General features: G+C 45.4%; 1 protein-coding gene across 2 annotated transcripts in view; it reads right to left on the reverse strand.

Moving 5' to 3' along the window:
- KIAA1755 (KIAA1755 ortholog) overlaps positions 1-17,595 on the reverse strand; it is a 525,057-nt gene that overhangs the window by 124,164 nt on the left and 383,298 nt on the right. For both annotated transcript variants that reach the window (XM_078652123.1, XM_078652122.1), the window contains exon 11: positions 8,049-8,187. In XM_078652123.1, the coding sequence (XP_078508249.1) occupies positions 8,049-8,187 (139 nt within the window). The remainder of the gene's footprint in view (positions 1-8,048; positions 8,188-17,595) is intronic.

Genomic DNA, 17,595 nt, shown 5'->3' on the forward strand with positions numbered 1-17,595 from the left:
CAGGGCTGAAAGTAACACATATAATCACCACATTGTATTCATCTTTATAATTTCATCAGTCACCCAAAGAAGACTAAGCACCATCTAAGTGCGTAAGGGGACTAATTAAACTAGTGCAGCATCACAATATTATATTACATATCTTGTCTCTATGTTGATAACATTTTTACGTACATTGGGTTTTATACCCTCAAGGCTACATTAGATACAGTCATGAACCTTATAATCCACATAGTGAGAGAGTGATTGCGCATATCACTCTCTCACTATGTGGATTATAAGGTTCAGAAAGAGGACTGCAAACCACTAGTATCATACAGTATTCCCAGGCCCAGGTTCCAGGGCCACCCACATTGGTGGCTTATCACTGGGCACCAAAAAGCAGACCAATTGTGATAAATGATGTACAAGATATGACAGATGCATGTCCAGTATCTATAGCCCCCTGGATTTAGTAGCTGCATGTAGTCTTTATGGCTTGAGGCAGAGTTTCTGTCCCACCCAGATAACATTTGAATGCATTTGTTCAGGGTGCAGAGTAAGCCCTTGTGGACCTCATGTGGCAGAAGACCCAGAACATAATTAAATCTGGGTGCCATGACCATCTTCTCCATCTGTATCCTACCCCAGGATGAAAGTTAAAGACCAGCCGAAAAAGTCATGCTTCATCTTCGTCATTAAGGGTTGCAAATCATCCACCACCATATGCTCCAGGCCTTTAATGACCAGCACATCAAGGTATATCAATGCAGAGATCTTCCAGGTGAAGTCACCGCCCATAGGTCTAGGCCCTCAAGGGGTCAATGGAGGCCCCTCACTTTTAGTCCATTCCAGTTAATTGGTGTAAGTTTCTTCCCAGTCTCATGGTTCCAAGTGGCAGAGTCCCTCATAAGGTCTCCCCTTAAAGTGGCTTTGCATGCGGCCCTGAGAACATAAGGCGAAGAAACTAAGGGTTCACTGACCACCAAGTAGGGGTAGAGGCGTGTGTGAGCTTCAGTTTGTCGTGCTGCAATCTGTAATGAGACATGCTCATTCTCCAACATTTGGACGTGGGCGAATTATGTCCGAAATCCAGGACCACTGAAGAGTGGTTCTCAACCCCACACCCCATTATGGTACAACGTGGAGTGGCTCACCAGGAAGTAACTGATCCATGAGCTGCTCTTATGCACAAAGCAAAGAAGAGTATATGTTCTGTCTTGCGGCTGTGTCAGATGCCAGGGCCTTTCAGACCATGATCCTGCATAACAACTATCAATAGCCCTCAGTCTCGAGTGTTGACCTTATTCGGGGGTCCTGATCTGTCCAGGAAGGGGTCTTAGACCAAGTTCCAATTCCTACTCACTATCATCTTGATATTACTGAATTCTAACAGAATAGGGAGAAGAGGAAATGGACCCTGTCCTGATTGGGGTCATAGACGGATCCTACTATCGCAGTCCATTTTAGTTTCAAGAAAACATAGGTCAAGTGGTTCTGTTTGCGTTTTTGTACGGTATGGGGGAAAGGATTTGTCTATGGGATTGGCAATGCCACACTTCTTCTTGGATGAGGAAGTCACAGGCAAGGTAGATGTTGTAAGGGTATCCCTGATGAGACTACTGCTTATGATTCTACCTACCCAATCTCTCTTCAGCGCATCCGACACTGGGCCTGATAAATTATCTTCCTGCAGTAAAGCTATGTCAGGGGTTTTTGAAGCAATATATGTAAGAGCCTTTTTTGCCTCATACAATAAATTAGGCCATTGATATTGAGGGATAAAATGCAAAAGTATCTGGGCCATGGGTGGGCTGCTATGTCATTTTTATCATTTACAGCAGTTATAAGTTGGACAGGGTTAAAACACTGCTCCCAAAGTGAAAGTCACTGCTTTGAAATTGAACAGAGGTTCATGCTTGTGCGTGGAAATGTGCGGATAGTGCAGTGAATCGGGTGCAATGGTGGGCTTGTACATAGCGGAGTGGGTCACAATTGTGTTCAAAGTAGTAAGTGGTGTTGGAATAACAATCGTGCAGAATACTGTACTGGAGGCACAATAGAAAACAATACAACATAGAAAAGGGATATACATTTGGTGCGTAGGGAGAGTACTTAGTGTCCCTACAGTCAACAAACAATGCACAAAAAAACTAATTTGCACATGCGTGTATACCTCCTAACCCACATACCACCCAGCACTCCTACAAACTTTCATGACCAACACACAGTCCAGGCAAACCCTGGGAGGTAAATGTCCCAAAGAGGACGGCAAAGTCACACAAAGAAGGTAAGTGTATTGAAGCGGCCACTAGACCTGAGGCTCACTCCATGTGGCAAGCACAGGACAGACATCCAGCCCAGGACTGCACATAAAACGTACCTGCAGGCACTGTCAATTATCAAAGAATGATAGGTAGATTCAACCAAGTAGAGCATTGGAAAATGCTCAAATACCAATGGAATGCACCTTCGAAGAGGCACTTCTCTTGGCTTCGAGATGCCAAATCCACAAGGGTCCTGTGCCTCCTATCCTCCCATTTTTTCAAAACAGTGTTGAATCTTCGGCGCTCATGAGAGGTGTCTACATGCCTCAGATCCTGATGAGTGTCCAGTCAGCAAACATCCAGACTGTTTTTTCCATCCGCTGTCAGTGACGTGTCCATGACCACTGTGTACAAGGAGGCCAAAAAGTTGTTGAGCTCATACAGGGGCTCAAATTCCCTATCCTGTCTTCAATGGTAAGCAACATGGTAGCAGGCTCGAGAAGGCCACAGCAAATGCCCTGCTTCGGGAGTGTCATTCGCAATGCCAGAAACCTTTTCCGCTGCACCACAGTATCATGACAAACGTTCACCATAATATAAATCCTGGCATCTTTATATAAGGGTCCTTTGTGGAGCTTCGTGGCCGTGATGAGTTGATGGGCCTTCTGGTGATATCAAAAGCACGCAATGATTGGCCTAGGGCATTCCGCGGCATGCATTATGTATACTATGGGCTCTATCAATTTCGAGCCAGGATGCGAACCACGGTCTCTGAGCTCTGGGAGGAAGGTGGCTAGAAAACTGTCTAAATCCTTATCATGTGCCCCTTTTGACACCCCGAGAAAGCGAACTTTGTTCCCCTGCCTACGATCCTCGATCTCTACTAGCGTAGGTGCCAGACCTCACCATCGATATTGTGGCTGGATTCCAATGTAGTCAATCAGTCCTCCGTGGCCTCCACTTTATGGTCCCTACAATCCAATTGTGTATGATAGGTGCCTAAATCACTTCCCAAGGATTTCAGCTCAGCAGCCATCCATTTGGTGTCTTTGCACATCGAGTCTAAAGTTGACTTAACAGCAGTAAGCTCCCACATTAATGTGTCCAATATGACGTCGGTCATAGCTGCTGGATGTAGTTTCGACTTGCAGGACACAAGGCCAGTGAAAGGAAGCTAATGTGTTACCTTTCCTTGTGGCCTCCATGCTGGCACCTAGGGTGAAGCTAAATAGGGATGGGTAAGTGGGTGGTGCAGAAATTACTGGGCCCAATGAAGTACAAGGCACACTCCAGGCAATAATCCATGCAAAGAATAACAGGATGTACTTCAAAGGCCCAAGAAGTTCAAAGACCAATTTCTACAATGACAGCCACAAAAGAGTCCAATAGCCCCCAGAGTAAGGCTACCAAAGGCCAGGGCCAGCCAGCTCCCAACCTTCTTTCCAATCGTCCAGCTCCCACGTACTGATGGATGCCCTATCACCCCCAGCTCTGCACACACCACCGGCATGTGACTTACCGGGCAATTGCAGGTGTCTGGGCAACTTCTGCCCCTGCTAGCCCCGGGAAATAACTATCCTCAAAGGGGGGTTAGAAACAATCACCAGATTTGGTCATCCTTCAGGCTAAGCACAGGATGCAGGCGAATAATGGACTGGACAGCTTGCTGGACAGTAGTCAGGTCTTCAGGCCTGTGGTGCTGTTGTGTGGTAGCCATAGCGAACGAGCAGTAGAGGTTCTGGATCTGTGTCTCTGTCATGGCTCACATGCAGATACGGGTGTGTCCTTCACCAAGGCTCAGAGGTAGTTAGGGCAACCTTCAGGCAGATGGCAGTGCCAAGAGAAGACCAATTGGGGCTCCACGCAGTCGGGCTGACATCAGAAAGCCAATGGTCAATTGAAAAGTAAGAAAATGTGCCAGATAGTCAGAAACCCTTAACAGGCCAGACTTCGTCCCTGAGCCAATAGTCTTTCCTTGTGAACTGGACCAGGTGGTCAACATGGTTAATTTATTCTGTCTTTGTCAACTGTACACAAGAGCAAGATGGAGTAAGGATTTGCATGGAATAAGCTTTATTGGGCAAATTAAACAAGCTTATGTTTTTGCTACAAGATACAGAACTGACCTTCGATTAGACCTGTGTTAATAGATGTATACTTTACGGGGGCCATAATTTAACTTGAATATGTAACTCTTTTTTATTGCATTTAGTTTTCTGACTTAAATGTATTGGGACAAACTCGTGAGGAATTGGGTTAATCTTGTGAAATTATAATTTGCAACTCTATGTAAGGAGCTCAACTAGAAAACTGAGAATGTACTTTATGTTAATTTTTTCTTTTAATTGTAACAAAGATGTTCAAGGTTTAACAACCTAACACCTTATAACTGTTCTCTTCTGAAAATCCGATAAGACAATGATGTAACCAAGCATACATTTTTGTAGCAATGTAGAAATATTATGCGTTATGGTTGGGGGGCCTTACCATATAATATTAACATAATACCCAAAAGTGAACCTTAGATTCGCACCAGTAATCCTTAGCTCAGTCTTGGTAGAGTGGCAAAGAGCAGTCAGGCTTACTGAGCGGAACATGTGTAAAGCATTTTACAGTACCAACATTGACGATACGTAAGTGACACGACTCTAACAAATTCCAACACCAATTTATAAAAATAGAGCTTATTTTTATATACATTTAGACACCAGAATGAAGCATGTACAGTTCGTATAACCAGAGTTAAAGAAATTTACAATGATAATAAAATCAATACTTTGAAGAGCTGTCAAACTTTATATTTGCGGTCAATGGGAAAAACACAAGCTGACACTCGGTCACTTACGGGATGAGTTCCACAGAACCCACTTGTAGTTAAGGTCTTGCGGGTCCACAGGCCAAGCTTCGACAGTCAGAACAATGTTACCTTGCCTAGGGAGTCCTGGTGCAGAGGTGACTTGACTGTCCTTGGTGTTGAACGGGAGCCATGGTGCTGAAAAAGCAGTACTTAATAAAAAGGAGGTACTTGCATGTCGAGTACATGGGAGCCCCTTGGAGGCAAAGCCTGGATGGGCCCCTGGACCAGGGTCACCAGCCAGGATAGCTCTGCTTAGCTCGAGCGCCTCGGGTACACAGGTGTACCTGGCTGCCCTTGGTTCTGAACGGAATAGGTGAAGCTGACTTCACCTGGCATGCCAACACACGTGTGTTTGGGATGCAAGTACTCAACAACTGTGCCACAGAAGGAGAAGGTTGATGGAGCAAGGGATTCCCTCATCTTGGAGCATTAAGTAAAGTAATCAGTTGTCAGCAAGGCCACCAACAAACAGTGACCACCGCAAATGCAGTAATGAAGCAAATCTTCTACCACAAGTCTTGGGAACGCTGTAGAGGGCAGAGACTCACTGAGGTTTGGGACTGCGCCTCCCAGAAGGCACCTGGTTGGTTACTTTTGGGCTGGTCCTCATAGGAGCCCGGCAGACAGTCCTTCGATCTTGGAAGTATGGTTTGTGCCTGCCGAATTCAGAAAACTAGTACCTCCTAGCCCTACGGAGTACTGATGAAGTATTTGGGTCGAAGAGGGGTTTGCCTTCCTTTTGAAACCAGTCTCTGGTTAGGGACGAGTCATAGTTCTGCGGGTGCAGGGAGCTGCCACAGGTGCAGTGCTTCACGCCTCTTCTTTGTGGAGTCCTGCCTTGTGCTGACACAGGCCTGTTCTTTGTCATTTTCTTCTTCAGAGCATATCGGGAGTTCTGGTGTCAGGGGTGCCCCTTAAATACAGGACTTAAGGGTTGGTAGGGGTGTGGGGGCTAGTAGCCAATGGGCTACTAGCCCTGCAGCTAATCCACCCCTGAAGTGACTACATCCAGTGGATATAAGTCATTTTTCTACCCAGAGCCCACTATTTTTGCGACTTTTTAAGCTGGCGCTACCCATCTTCGACTGTACAGCCCAGGTAGCCCTTTCTAGAGGTGTGGCTAGCCTTTTGGGAGGTATGCCTCCTGACTAACTGATGTTCCCACCTGCATGCAAACACGAGTGCCTGATGTCAGGGAGGTCTTTGTCCCCGCCTGGGGGACTAGTCTCTTGCATATCAGACACGGTGTTAGCCTTTGAACCTCACTGTCCTTATGTGCAATTCCCAAACCCTCCTGGGAGGGCGAAGGTATGACCTCCCCTGCCCAGGGCTTTTTTCTTCATCCTCTAGAGTCACTCAGGGTGGCACAACTAGTGCTGCAGCCGTGGTGACCCCTTTAACAGCCTTGCTCTGGGTATCACTGGAACCATATACTGGGGACGTACAAAGTGGGTTAAAGCATCTTGCCAATTGGGTGCACCAATTCACATTTCCTTTTGAAGGAAAGAGCACTGGCACTGGGGCCTGGTTAGAAGGTCCCAGTGCCCTTTCAGGTCAGTTACCACAGCATCTACGCAAAAAGTGTGGGGGGTTGTGACCATCCAAAAAGGGGACTTTCCTACAATTTTTAACTGCTGAAGTAGGATGCAAGGTTGCATTCCTGCAGAGTTGTTGTTTTTTAAATGCCATGTTAGAAGATTGACAACAGATATCTCCAGCAGGTGCATTATCCCACTGAGTTATTTTGAAAGCATATGATGAAAGGTCGACAATTACAACTCAAATTACAGTGAAATGTTAGCACATACCAGATGAGAAGAATGTACGTTTTCCACGCAGCAATACTTTAAAGCTGAGATACAAAATTACTGTCTTATGTTCAGGAAGAAATCTACCTGCGCCCAACCTTTTGCCGTCATGTAAGAATTAGGCCTGGGCAGCAAATTCCGTTCCGCCGAGAACGTGAAATTGCCCCAATTTCTGCATTCCGCGACTTCGCGACATTTTTTGCTTGTTCGCGTTATCAAAATGGGTGTTTGCGAGATATTTCCCCCCGAGCACGCAAACAGCGATTGCGAACAGGAAAAAAGCATCGCGAACAAGCAATTCTGCGTGTTCAAGGAATTTCTGCTTGTTCTCAGAGATTTTTTACCATTTTGCGGAGATTTGTGTAACGCGATTACGCCAATTACGCCCACCCCTAGTAAGAATCCTAACACTGAGTTCTACTTTACTCGCTTTGGTGTTTTTACCTGCATCTCTTCCTTTATCCTTTCTGAGGGGTCCTGAAGTTGACCTACCTTTTCCTCTGTCGCATTCACTGTTGTTATTGTGTTCTTTACCTAGTTTGTTGTGAAGTACTAGTGAAGTTACGTTATTACATACAAGAAAATTACATAAAATTTATAATGTAACTCAAGGCGATGGGATGATAAACAACATGTGAATCTGTAACAAATGCAAGCTTCAAACTTTTACTTACAAAGAAATCTAATGATTTCTGTGGGAGATAAATTTAACAGATTGGATATGATCGACAAAGGTGTACAAACATTTTTTTACAAAACCATAGTGATTTATATGCCTCGTGCTCAATAGTGTGAACATAGCACCCAGCAAGTGTATGTAACTATTGGATTTCTTAACCTCTTCCATGCTCATGACGACGGCGCTCCGGTGCTCATGACTAGCTCAGCTCGTCATGAGCCGTGGAACGCTCGCATGCGTGGATAATTCCCCTGCTGTGCTGAGCGTTCCACGGCAGGTAATGCACCTGTGACGAGCTGAGCTCGTCATGAGCATGCGGGCGCCGTGCCTCATGACGAGCTGAGCTCGTCATGAGCATGCGGGCGCCGTGCGTGCCCCCTCCCCCCCAGCACAGCGGGAAATTAACCCCCGCAGCGAAGGGGTTAAGAGACTGGTGGAAGCAGATCACCCTTCCTTACCGTGCTGAACTCCAACTCCAGGTTCCTCATCTTCAGCAGAGACTCTAATAACTCCAGGCTCCTATTTGATTTTGTTACCAGAGTGTGTACCTGCTCCTCAACATGGTTGTATAGGATGACGGCTGATTCCACAGCATCCCTACAGAGAAACAAACGATTAAGGGTGTGAGACACTGTTTCCACATTAATTTCCTGTTCCTTAGAGCATTTTTCATGATTCTGGATCCAAAAGTTACAGATGCCTGTAGTACCAGAAATAATGAGTGCAAAAATATCAATGCGGTGTTCCTCCATACAAGAGAATTGATTTATTGCCTCATTCAAAGGGAATGTAAACATGCAGTGAAGACGGGACTGCGGGTGCAGGGAGCTGCCACAGGTGCAGTACTTCACGCCTCTTCTTTGTGGAGTCCTGCCTTGTGCTGACACAGGCCTGTTCTTTGTCATTTTCGTCTTCAGAGCATATCGGGAGTTCTGGTGTCAGGGGTGCCCCTTAAATACAGGACTTAAGGGTTGGTAGGGGTGTGGGGGCTAGTAGCCAATGGGCTACTAGCCCTGCAGCTAATCCACCCCTGAAGTGACTACATCCAGTGGATGTAAGTCATTTTTCTACCCAGAGCCCACTATTTCTGCGACTTTTTAAGCTGGCGCTACCCATCTTCGACTGTACAGCCCAGGTAGCCCTTTCTAGAGGTGTGGCTAGCCTTTTGGGAGGTATGCCTCCTGACTAACTAATGTTCCCACCTGCATGCATATAGATCACCTTGTCTTGATGATGATCCCCCCAATCTAAGTTGAGATCAAAACATCGTCGACACCCACACTGTGACTCCAATTTCATGATGATTTATGTTGAGCACAAGATGTTTCTCACACCGTGACTGTTGTAAATATGTATCGTTGAAAGTCATTTTAGAAGCGAATGCCTAAGGTCTGGAAATCTGGTGCTTTCCATACCCGCCACTTTTACCCACTGGATTGTATATATATTGGTTCTTTTGTTTGTTTGTTTAAATAAACATTTCATTTGGATGAAAACCAGCACAGCTCTAATTGTAGTTCTGTGCCTACAACATTAAGGGCTAGATGTAGGTAATTCATATTTACCGACTCTTAAATACCGAATATTACCGATTCGGTATTTAAGAGTCGGTAAATATGAAGGGGGGAGATGTAGGTATTACAGATTCTGTAAATACCGAATCGTTAAGATTCGGTATTTACCGAATCTGTAAATACCGAATCGGTATTGTCCATTGATTCCTATGGGCCTTGAAGCCCATAGGAATCATTGGGCAATACCGATTCTGTAATTACAGAATCGGTAAATACCGATGATTTTAGCAAGGGTGCAGGGGGTGTCACTTTGACACCCTCTAGCACCCCAAAGACGGGCATGTGTGCCATGTGGCACACAGACATGCCCTAAGGGCATGTCTGTCTGTCACATGGCATAGGTGTGCATGCACAGATGTGCATGCACACCTGGAATCGGTATTTTACCACCCAATTGGATTGGGTGGTAAAATACCGATTCTGTAAGGCCTTAGGGACTCTGAAGAGTCCCACCTACATCTGGCCTTTACCGAATCGGTAAAAATACAGATTCGGTATTTTACAGATTCGGTAAATTTACCGATTCGGTAAATTTACCGAATCTGTAAAATTGCCCCCTACATACCAAATACCCATTTACCGGTCGGTAATGGCCGAAATCGGCCGTTACCGGTCCGTAAATGGACTCCTACATCTGGCCCTATATTCCTTCGGTAGGGACCACTGTCTCTTGTAATATATTGTTTACCCTCGGTCCCTCTTGACTCATAGGGTTCCCTTGTTGCTTGTTACTCCTTTGTATGATGGCATATAGCGCCCAGGGCATGAAAATTATGCTAAGAGTGTTACAAATCTGCACATTCATGGGAAGTGGCAGAATCCATTGCTCCCTTTTTGATCCAAACATGCGTGACTTTTAAATATAAGGACCAATTTTGCTCTAAACTGGGAGACAATAGATATCTCGGATCAAAATTATACTGTAAAAATTCTAGAAGGAACACTGAATAAAGTTTTAAAATTGTTGTTTTTAATTTAGTTGTATCAATTGAGTTGTTGAAGTTGTATTTCGACTGTTATCACAATGAGTCGTGATGACGAATGGTGCAGCGTGGCCTATTAGTTATTGCAAGCATAATAATAGTTAACTTAGGGGCCTGATTATGATGGTAGGTGGACCACCACCAACAGGCCGTCAGTGGTGGTTCGCCCGCCGACAGCCCCTCTCTCCCACTGCTGGATTACAATACCGGAGGTCAGACCCACAGTGGTAGGGGGTAAGACCGCTGCCTTCACCATGATCAGTGATCCCAACTGGCGGTGGTTGGTTTCAAAGTCGCGAATGACGGCGATACTGAGGCAAGCACTGCAGTTGGGATTATGCTATCCCCATTCCGATAGCCTTTTCATGGTGGTTAAGACTGCCATGAAAAGGCTGTCGGAAACAACACATAAAACACGCTCTCTATTGTCACTATATAATTGCCCACGCAGCTATGAAGAGAACAGGGACACAACAACTGCCAGAAAATATATCCTTTAGAGATGTCCTATTCTGAGCTCGTGCCGCTCGGTGCCGCTAATCAAACATCTTATCGGTATTTTGAATCGCAGATACTACATTGTTGGAACTGAGCCTTAGCTACTGTTAATGTTCAGTTTTTAAGCAGCTCTATTTTAAGTGAGTCACAATGAGCACTTAGTGCCACCTAGTGGCCATATTTAAAAATTACAGTAACCTGACGGCAAACCGCGATTCTTGTTTCCTGAAGCTCAAATGGTCTTGGGTAACCTATTGGTCAACTGGCAAACACTGCGTGGTTTAAAGCTTTGTTGTTAGAAAGAATTCATATTAAACCGAACGTACTTTATATTCAGGAAGACGTGCTCACTTTTTTTTTGCGGGAAGGAGGGGTGCAAGGAGGGGGGCAAGGGGGTGGGCGTGCGTCGTGTTTGCAAGTATATTATGGTTTTTAAAACATTCCCTGCCGCGTTCATTGCCTGCAGTAATTTTCAGGCAATAATATCTCGGAGTTTTTGCCAGTGGAAGTTTTGACCCATCCTAAAGTCACACAGAGGGTTAATGTGCCTACTGCAAAGAATGTACCATGTAGATCACAAAGTGCATATAATGAAACGAGGTCAGTGGGTTACTGCTTTTGTCAGACAGATCCTTTTGTTACTTGCAGTTTAGAAGTTTAAATCCTAACATAAAACAGCGAGCTATTAACGGCCATCAACGAGCTGCATGCAAACTGCAAGGTATAGATTAGAGCGTTATATTTCCCCCTTCTTTCATTTTCCTAATGTTGCAAAAAGGATTCCTTTGGGTAGAAATCAATTCTCATTATTAAAGGGAACCCCCAACCATGTTGTTATGTTTCAAATGATGTGTTTGGGCTTCTCCAGACCAAGCACTCAAACCATACTGCCCACCAGACTCTGTGTGCTGGATGTGCTCTGACACCCTACACTGGTAAGAGTGGCGCTATTTAACTAAATGCATCTGACAGAGTGTGGTTATGGAGACTTGGGGGGTACTGTTAAGGGTGGTGGTGAGGGCATCCGTGGCGGAGGTGGTCATTGGGGGGCACCAACAAACAATGTCCCACCGGGCGACACCAGCGCTAAAGCCATTTCTGAGCACAAAATAAACATGCACAGTTCTAAATATCCATTATGTTCTGGTTAATCCAAGGTGTTAGCTGTTGCCGACCCTAAACTCACATGCTGAGATGAATAATGACGTACACCATAAGTGCTGTCACTTAACTGACACTGGGCTCAAGTGCCTGAGCCCATTTTTTTACGTCACCTGACTTGTGACGCCTGTTATAGTTAGGTGTGGGGTGGGTGTATGTACCGCCCCAAGGGAGGGGCTGCCTCGTTACGTGTCTAGTAGGACACAACATTCTTCCCAAAATCCAAAAGAAAGGACAAGTCCAACCTTTGTAAACAAAACAAAATAAACTAGACTCAGGAGTCTATGGATCTCCAGAGTCAATCAGCAGGACAGAAGTAGATGCATTTGTCAGTGCATGGAACCCTTACAAGAGTCCCAGCTAAAACCATACAAATTCCTCACTGGAGTTTCAATTTTCAGAGCTGTGTAGTCTCTGTAGCTTGGACTTTAGTGCTACCTTATTGGAACAGCCACTTTATAATTAAATTGGGCTCCCATAACACTCCTGAAACATTCTTATAAGAATGATAGACAATATATCTTTTAAAATTCTTAATCTAAGTCAAAATACAAAGTATGCCATCAGTAAATTAGAAGTATGGCATGTAACTCATAAGTAAATGAACTCAGTACAGTTCAGTATGCATTTCAGACTAGATTCACCTTCTAAGAATGCCGCTGGCAGCGCGAGACGAAGGGGAGCATGGGCGGGACAGCGCCCTAGTCCCACACGTCGGGCGAGCGGAGCCTGAAGCGCGCCCCCCCCCCCTGAGCCGCCCCCCCCCGGCCAACAGCCAATGGGGAGGGCTCTCCTGGGGACGGGGGAGGCGCTTCCGGGGGATATGTCCAGGCCCAGCAACTAGGCTCGGCCTTTCTTTCCCGCGCCTAGTCCTAGGCTGCTCTGCGCTGTAATGCGCTGTTCCCTGCTCTGTTGTTCACCCGCGATCCAAGTGTTTTTCGTCGTCGTGTTGCGTCGTCTGTCTGCTTGTATCAGGTATGTGCTGCTTACTCGCCTCCCCCCGGCCTCGTCCCTGGGCATGACCAGGTCGCACGGGGCCCCAGTGGTTGGTGACCACGGGGGGGGGGGGATTAGCACGGCAGGGAGAGGTTAGCCTCGTAGCACGGAATCTTTCTCTTGACTTCGAGGGATTGATCGCGCCATGCCTTCCGGCGTAGTTCCGGTTGACCGGAAGACACATACCCCACTAGCAGCCCGGCCGCATGGCGGCATCCGGCAGCGACCTGGTGGATGGGGGTTACCGGCCAGGCCGCATGGCGGCGGACAGCAGCGATCGAGTGGGCCTAGCCAGGACACACAGGTAGCTAGTTTAAAACGGGCCTTTCCACTGTGTTAGGCATTGGGTTCAGTATCTACAGCGAATGGTAGCCTTCTGGGTTTCCTCCCGCATTGCTGTTTTCATGCACCACCCCATGTATTCATTCGTTAGGGCGGTAGTCATCTTTTCTTCGATTGCTTACGTTAGAGTTCAACACGAGGGGGGGAGCACTAACGATTACGTTGCAATTGCATGAGGTATGCAGCTATGACCTATAACAGGGGCTCGAAAGGGTCTCGGACACGAGCACTGAGACACGCAGTCTTGTGAAAGCACACTAAGGACTCCGTAGCAATTGTCAAGGGTCGGCAGCTTTAACCATAATAAGGGGGCTCGGAGCTTCAGAGCCAATGAATACGCGTGTTAAGTATGTAATGAGAGGCATGCCTCGCGATCTCCCACTGCTCACAGTTCAGCACGGTGAGTGTCTAAAGACCTCACGAGTCGTTTGCCGCACTGTACGTGTCCTTGATTTAGCATTAAGCATTTGATGTAATAATGGAAAAGTTCGGTTCCCAATTGCTACACCCCCCTTATGTCAGATCGGAATCACATTTTTCCTTTGCGGTAAGATCTGTCCGAGGGTAAATCATCGCCTGGAAGGTGGGGCTGCATGGTCCCTCGCGGGGTATGAGCTGGCGGTATGACATAGAAATGAGTTAAAGTTTTAACTTCCAGGACTTAAAACATTAGGTTGATTCTTTCTGTGAGCATGTGCAGGGCTTCAACTGAGAAGCAGCTTAATTTCACAAGTCCGCGTGCGAAACAGGTTACTTAAAATCAGTGACTGATTGAAGTCGGAAGCCAGATTTAAGTCGGAAGCCCTGGCGACAAGATTGAGAAGGGATAGAAGGGGTGCAGATTAAAGGCAAGGCTCAGAGTTGAACTGTTTCCTTTTATTTGTTCTTTAACTTTATCCTTTCGAACCGCAGACATCCGCTGTAGGCCGCGCACTTTACTAATCCTCTGTTGAAAGTGGGAATAGTTTACACACACATCCATCCTCTAGTCCCTTAGACCCACTCCTATTTCTCACTATGTAATAACTGCATTGCCCCACTGAGCTGTCTCATCGGGAGAACAGTGGCGTATACAAGTATGGTGCAAGAAGTCTCTGCACATGAACTATTTCCAACCAAGAAGGTGGCATAGTGATATCCTATCGGAGATCCCGATATTACGGGAAAGAGCAGGACCAGGGTTGCATATGTTACCGTTATTATTCATACCTCTGTGGCTTGGATTGGAATTTGTTTTACCCTGTCATGCCACACGGAAGAGAAGGGAGTCTCTTGATACAATACTATCCCAGGATGAATGTTATGTAAGAAAGTGGGGATCTGCTTGCGGGTATGATGTGTCAGTCCGTTGACACTAAAGGTAACGTTTAAGCACTGTCTAGCAATTTTACGTAAGAGCTAGCTACTAGCTACTATATACAATTACAAATTTCTTCAAGGCATTGCACCTATCAGAACGCTCCCACACCAACGCACACATCCCAGCACCGTAGTACAAAGGTGAGTGCATTCCTTGGAGCATAAGTTTCCCGATCGCGTCGGTCGACTAGGTTTTTCGAGGTATGTGCCCCAACTCGCCTCCTCCAGGCCCTGTCCCTGGGCATGACCAGGTTGACGGGGGCCTTGTGGCATCGGCCACGGGGGGGGGGGGTTCAGTGGCGGCTATCGTGAATGTGTTGTGAGTCGCGGAGGATAGAGCAAGGGGAGCGAGAGAATTAGAATGGGCGATGATCCACTGGGTTTTTTCCCAGTTCATGCCTGGAGTAGTAGACTCGTCAATGTATGTCGAGAATTTGTCGATTTTAGGGCTAGGAGGGCGGGATCTCGGGCGGGCAACAACGGGCGAGTGTCGGCTGTGAAGCACGAAGCGATAGGTACGCTAGGGACAAGTTGTGAGTGCCCGTAGGCCCATCAAAACGGTGGGTCGATATTTGAATACGGGGTCTGGTAAAAGCGAGGCAAGTAATACCGCGCCATATGCCCTTTGCGGGGCAGGATCGGGAGAGGCGAGTAGTTTCGCGCCAAGAATGCCCGTGTTGCTATTGGTCGCCACAGAAAGCGCCCTGAGACAGTACGCCACCATGGCAGGGCCTAGGGGGAGTAGTCATCCAGGATCAGTACACCCCAATCTGGGGTGCCGCGAGTACAGCATAGCGGCAATAGCAAGGCTTCCTCAGCGAGGAGGCCAAGACGTGCAAGGGGTTTGCCGTTAGAGTTTACTAGCGGTTGGGTCCGTGTATAGAGCAGATAGTATGGCGACGGAGGAGTACAACGAACATCGGCATGTCGCCATTCCCAGTATTGATAGCTGCCTTCTAGTCTATGGGGCAGGGCGAACAATAGCTCATGCCAGTGGGCCTGGCGGCTATATTGCTTTGTTCGAGTTTTCAGGACCGGGAGGCCGTCGCAACACTTGAGCGCCCTATGACCTCGTGTCATTAGTTGCTCAATTGTGACACTTTAATGAACGTTGTTGGGAGCGCTGTCGGTTACAACGCGCGCGATGTACAGCCTTCATCTGAATATAAATTGCCCGAGGTAACTGTTGTATGTTGGGAACATGTGCGTGTGTAATGTTCCCTGACCCCGTGTCTTTCAATGCTCAATCGGGCACTGTACTTAATTTGGTCAAGAGCGTTTAGAGGCGCCGTCGAGTACAACCCGCGCGAGGTATCTGCCTCACCCGAATTGTTAATTAACATGGAAACTTTTGTACGATGGGAACAGGTTCGCGTGTAATGTTCCATGATCGTAACATTGCCAACCCTATGTAAAGCGTGATATAATTCGCTACCGAATTAATGATGCGCTCCCGGCTTGCGGGCGAAGCCCCGCTGTATAACGTGTCGAGCGCTTAGACGCCTTCGTGTAAAGGTGGCTTGCACCTGAATAAATGCTTAGAAAGGCCTGGACTCCACGAAGAACACGTATGTAAAAAACAAGGACCCCCTGGGTAGTGTTAAAGAAGAACTCCTAGGGCAGGGTAAACCAAATATATGAAAAAAACTCCTAGGCAGACTTAATGTTTAGACAAAGGCATAAAGGACTCAATTTGGGTAGGCAGTTGTGAAAAAATTATCAACAAATTCATGAATTTACAAAAACAGACATAATTTTAATCTGTTCTTTTAAAATAACAAACTTACATAAATCAATTTATATAACATTACATAGTAAAATCATTAAGTGCAAAAGAATACATATAGTGACACAAAAAATTAAAAACAACATGAATTAAAAAGACACAATAATTAATTGTCATAAGGTGTCCAATATTAGATGAAGAAGAGATTACTCGACGCGCGTTTCGGCGAAAAACGCCTTCTTCAGGAGTCACAGTACAATTTCTGTAATTATATAAAAAAAGGAAAAAACAACCTTATTTAATCATGATTTCTGTAACAAAATATATCTAATGAAAAATACAGTTCTAACGAAATTTATTTATTATTAACGCAAACTATATTTCTCACATCCACATATCTAACCTAAAAGAGTCCAGTATTATTACTTAAATGTCTAACTGGTGTGATGATACACATATTTCGAAAAGCGATTGTGTTGTACTTCAAGAATGGCAATTGACTAAACTTTGAGTGAAACATTGACAAATCATTATATATGGACAATTCATTATACATTGTTCGAATAAAAGCAGTTTCTAATACATCGGTATTTGCGTAGGCTGGCAAACATAGACATAGACATAATTAGATACATAATGACCACCTGACAAAATAATGATATCGTACAATAAACATGGTATATATATATGTGCAATATAAGTCATATGAGCAGCATGATATCAAGTTGATGCGAAACAGTGGTATCTCTATGCCTCTATGGTATACATAATGATCTCCAATAAGCCAGGAAAAAGTGTGGATACACTTATTATGGACAATATTCCAAACGTAATTTAAGGCAAAGGTTCTTTTTATATTTAAAGCTCAAGTGGCAACCATTTTTTATATTGCCAACCATTGAAATTCAAATACCCTAATTTGGTTGTAGATTCAGGTTTGGTTGAAAAACGTTATAATAATAGCCCTAATTTGGATATTGTCTAGACAATATTGCTATGAACAAGTTCTCTAAATACGAAACTTTTATTACATAAGTATCATGGTACCTGCTTACGCAGTATCTGGCGCATCTGGTGAAGAGATTGATCCAGATTCACCAAATTAACTAAAATGGAATTTTTTCGTTAGATGTTTAAAATTCACTGGAAAATATAAACAATATTTATAATGAATTAAAGTGATCTAGAAGTTATCACCGAGACTGACGCAGGGGAAGGGGAGGGAAGGGAAAGGGGACGATAAGGAGATGATGTACCTTAATAAGTTGATATTAGAGTATAACATATGTTCCAGATCCATAGGATCACAAGATAGGGAATCAATAGTATCGTCGTTGAATCTAAAAAGTAATACATAAAGGAACTG

The sequence above is a fragment of the Lissotriton helveticus genome, chromosome 7 (assembly GCF_964261635.1).
Source record: "Lissotriton helveticus chromosome 7, aLisHel1.1, whole genome shotgun sequence".
NCBI classification, from domain to species: Eukaryota; Metazoa; Chordata; class Amphibia; order Caudata; family Salamandridae; genus Lissotriton; species Lissotriton helveticus.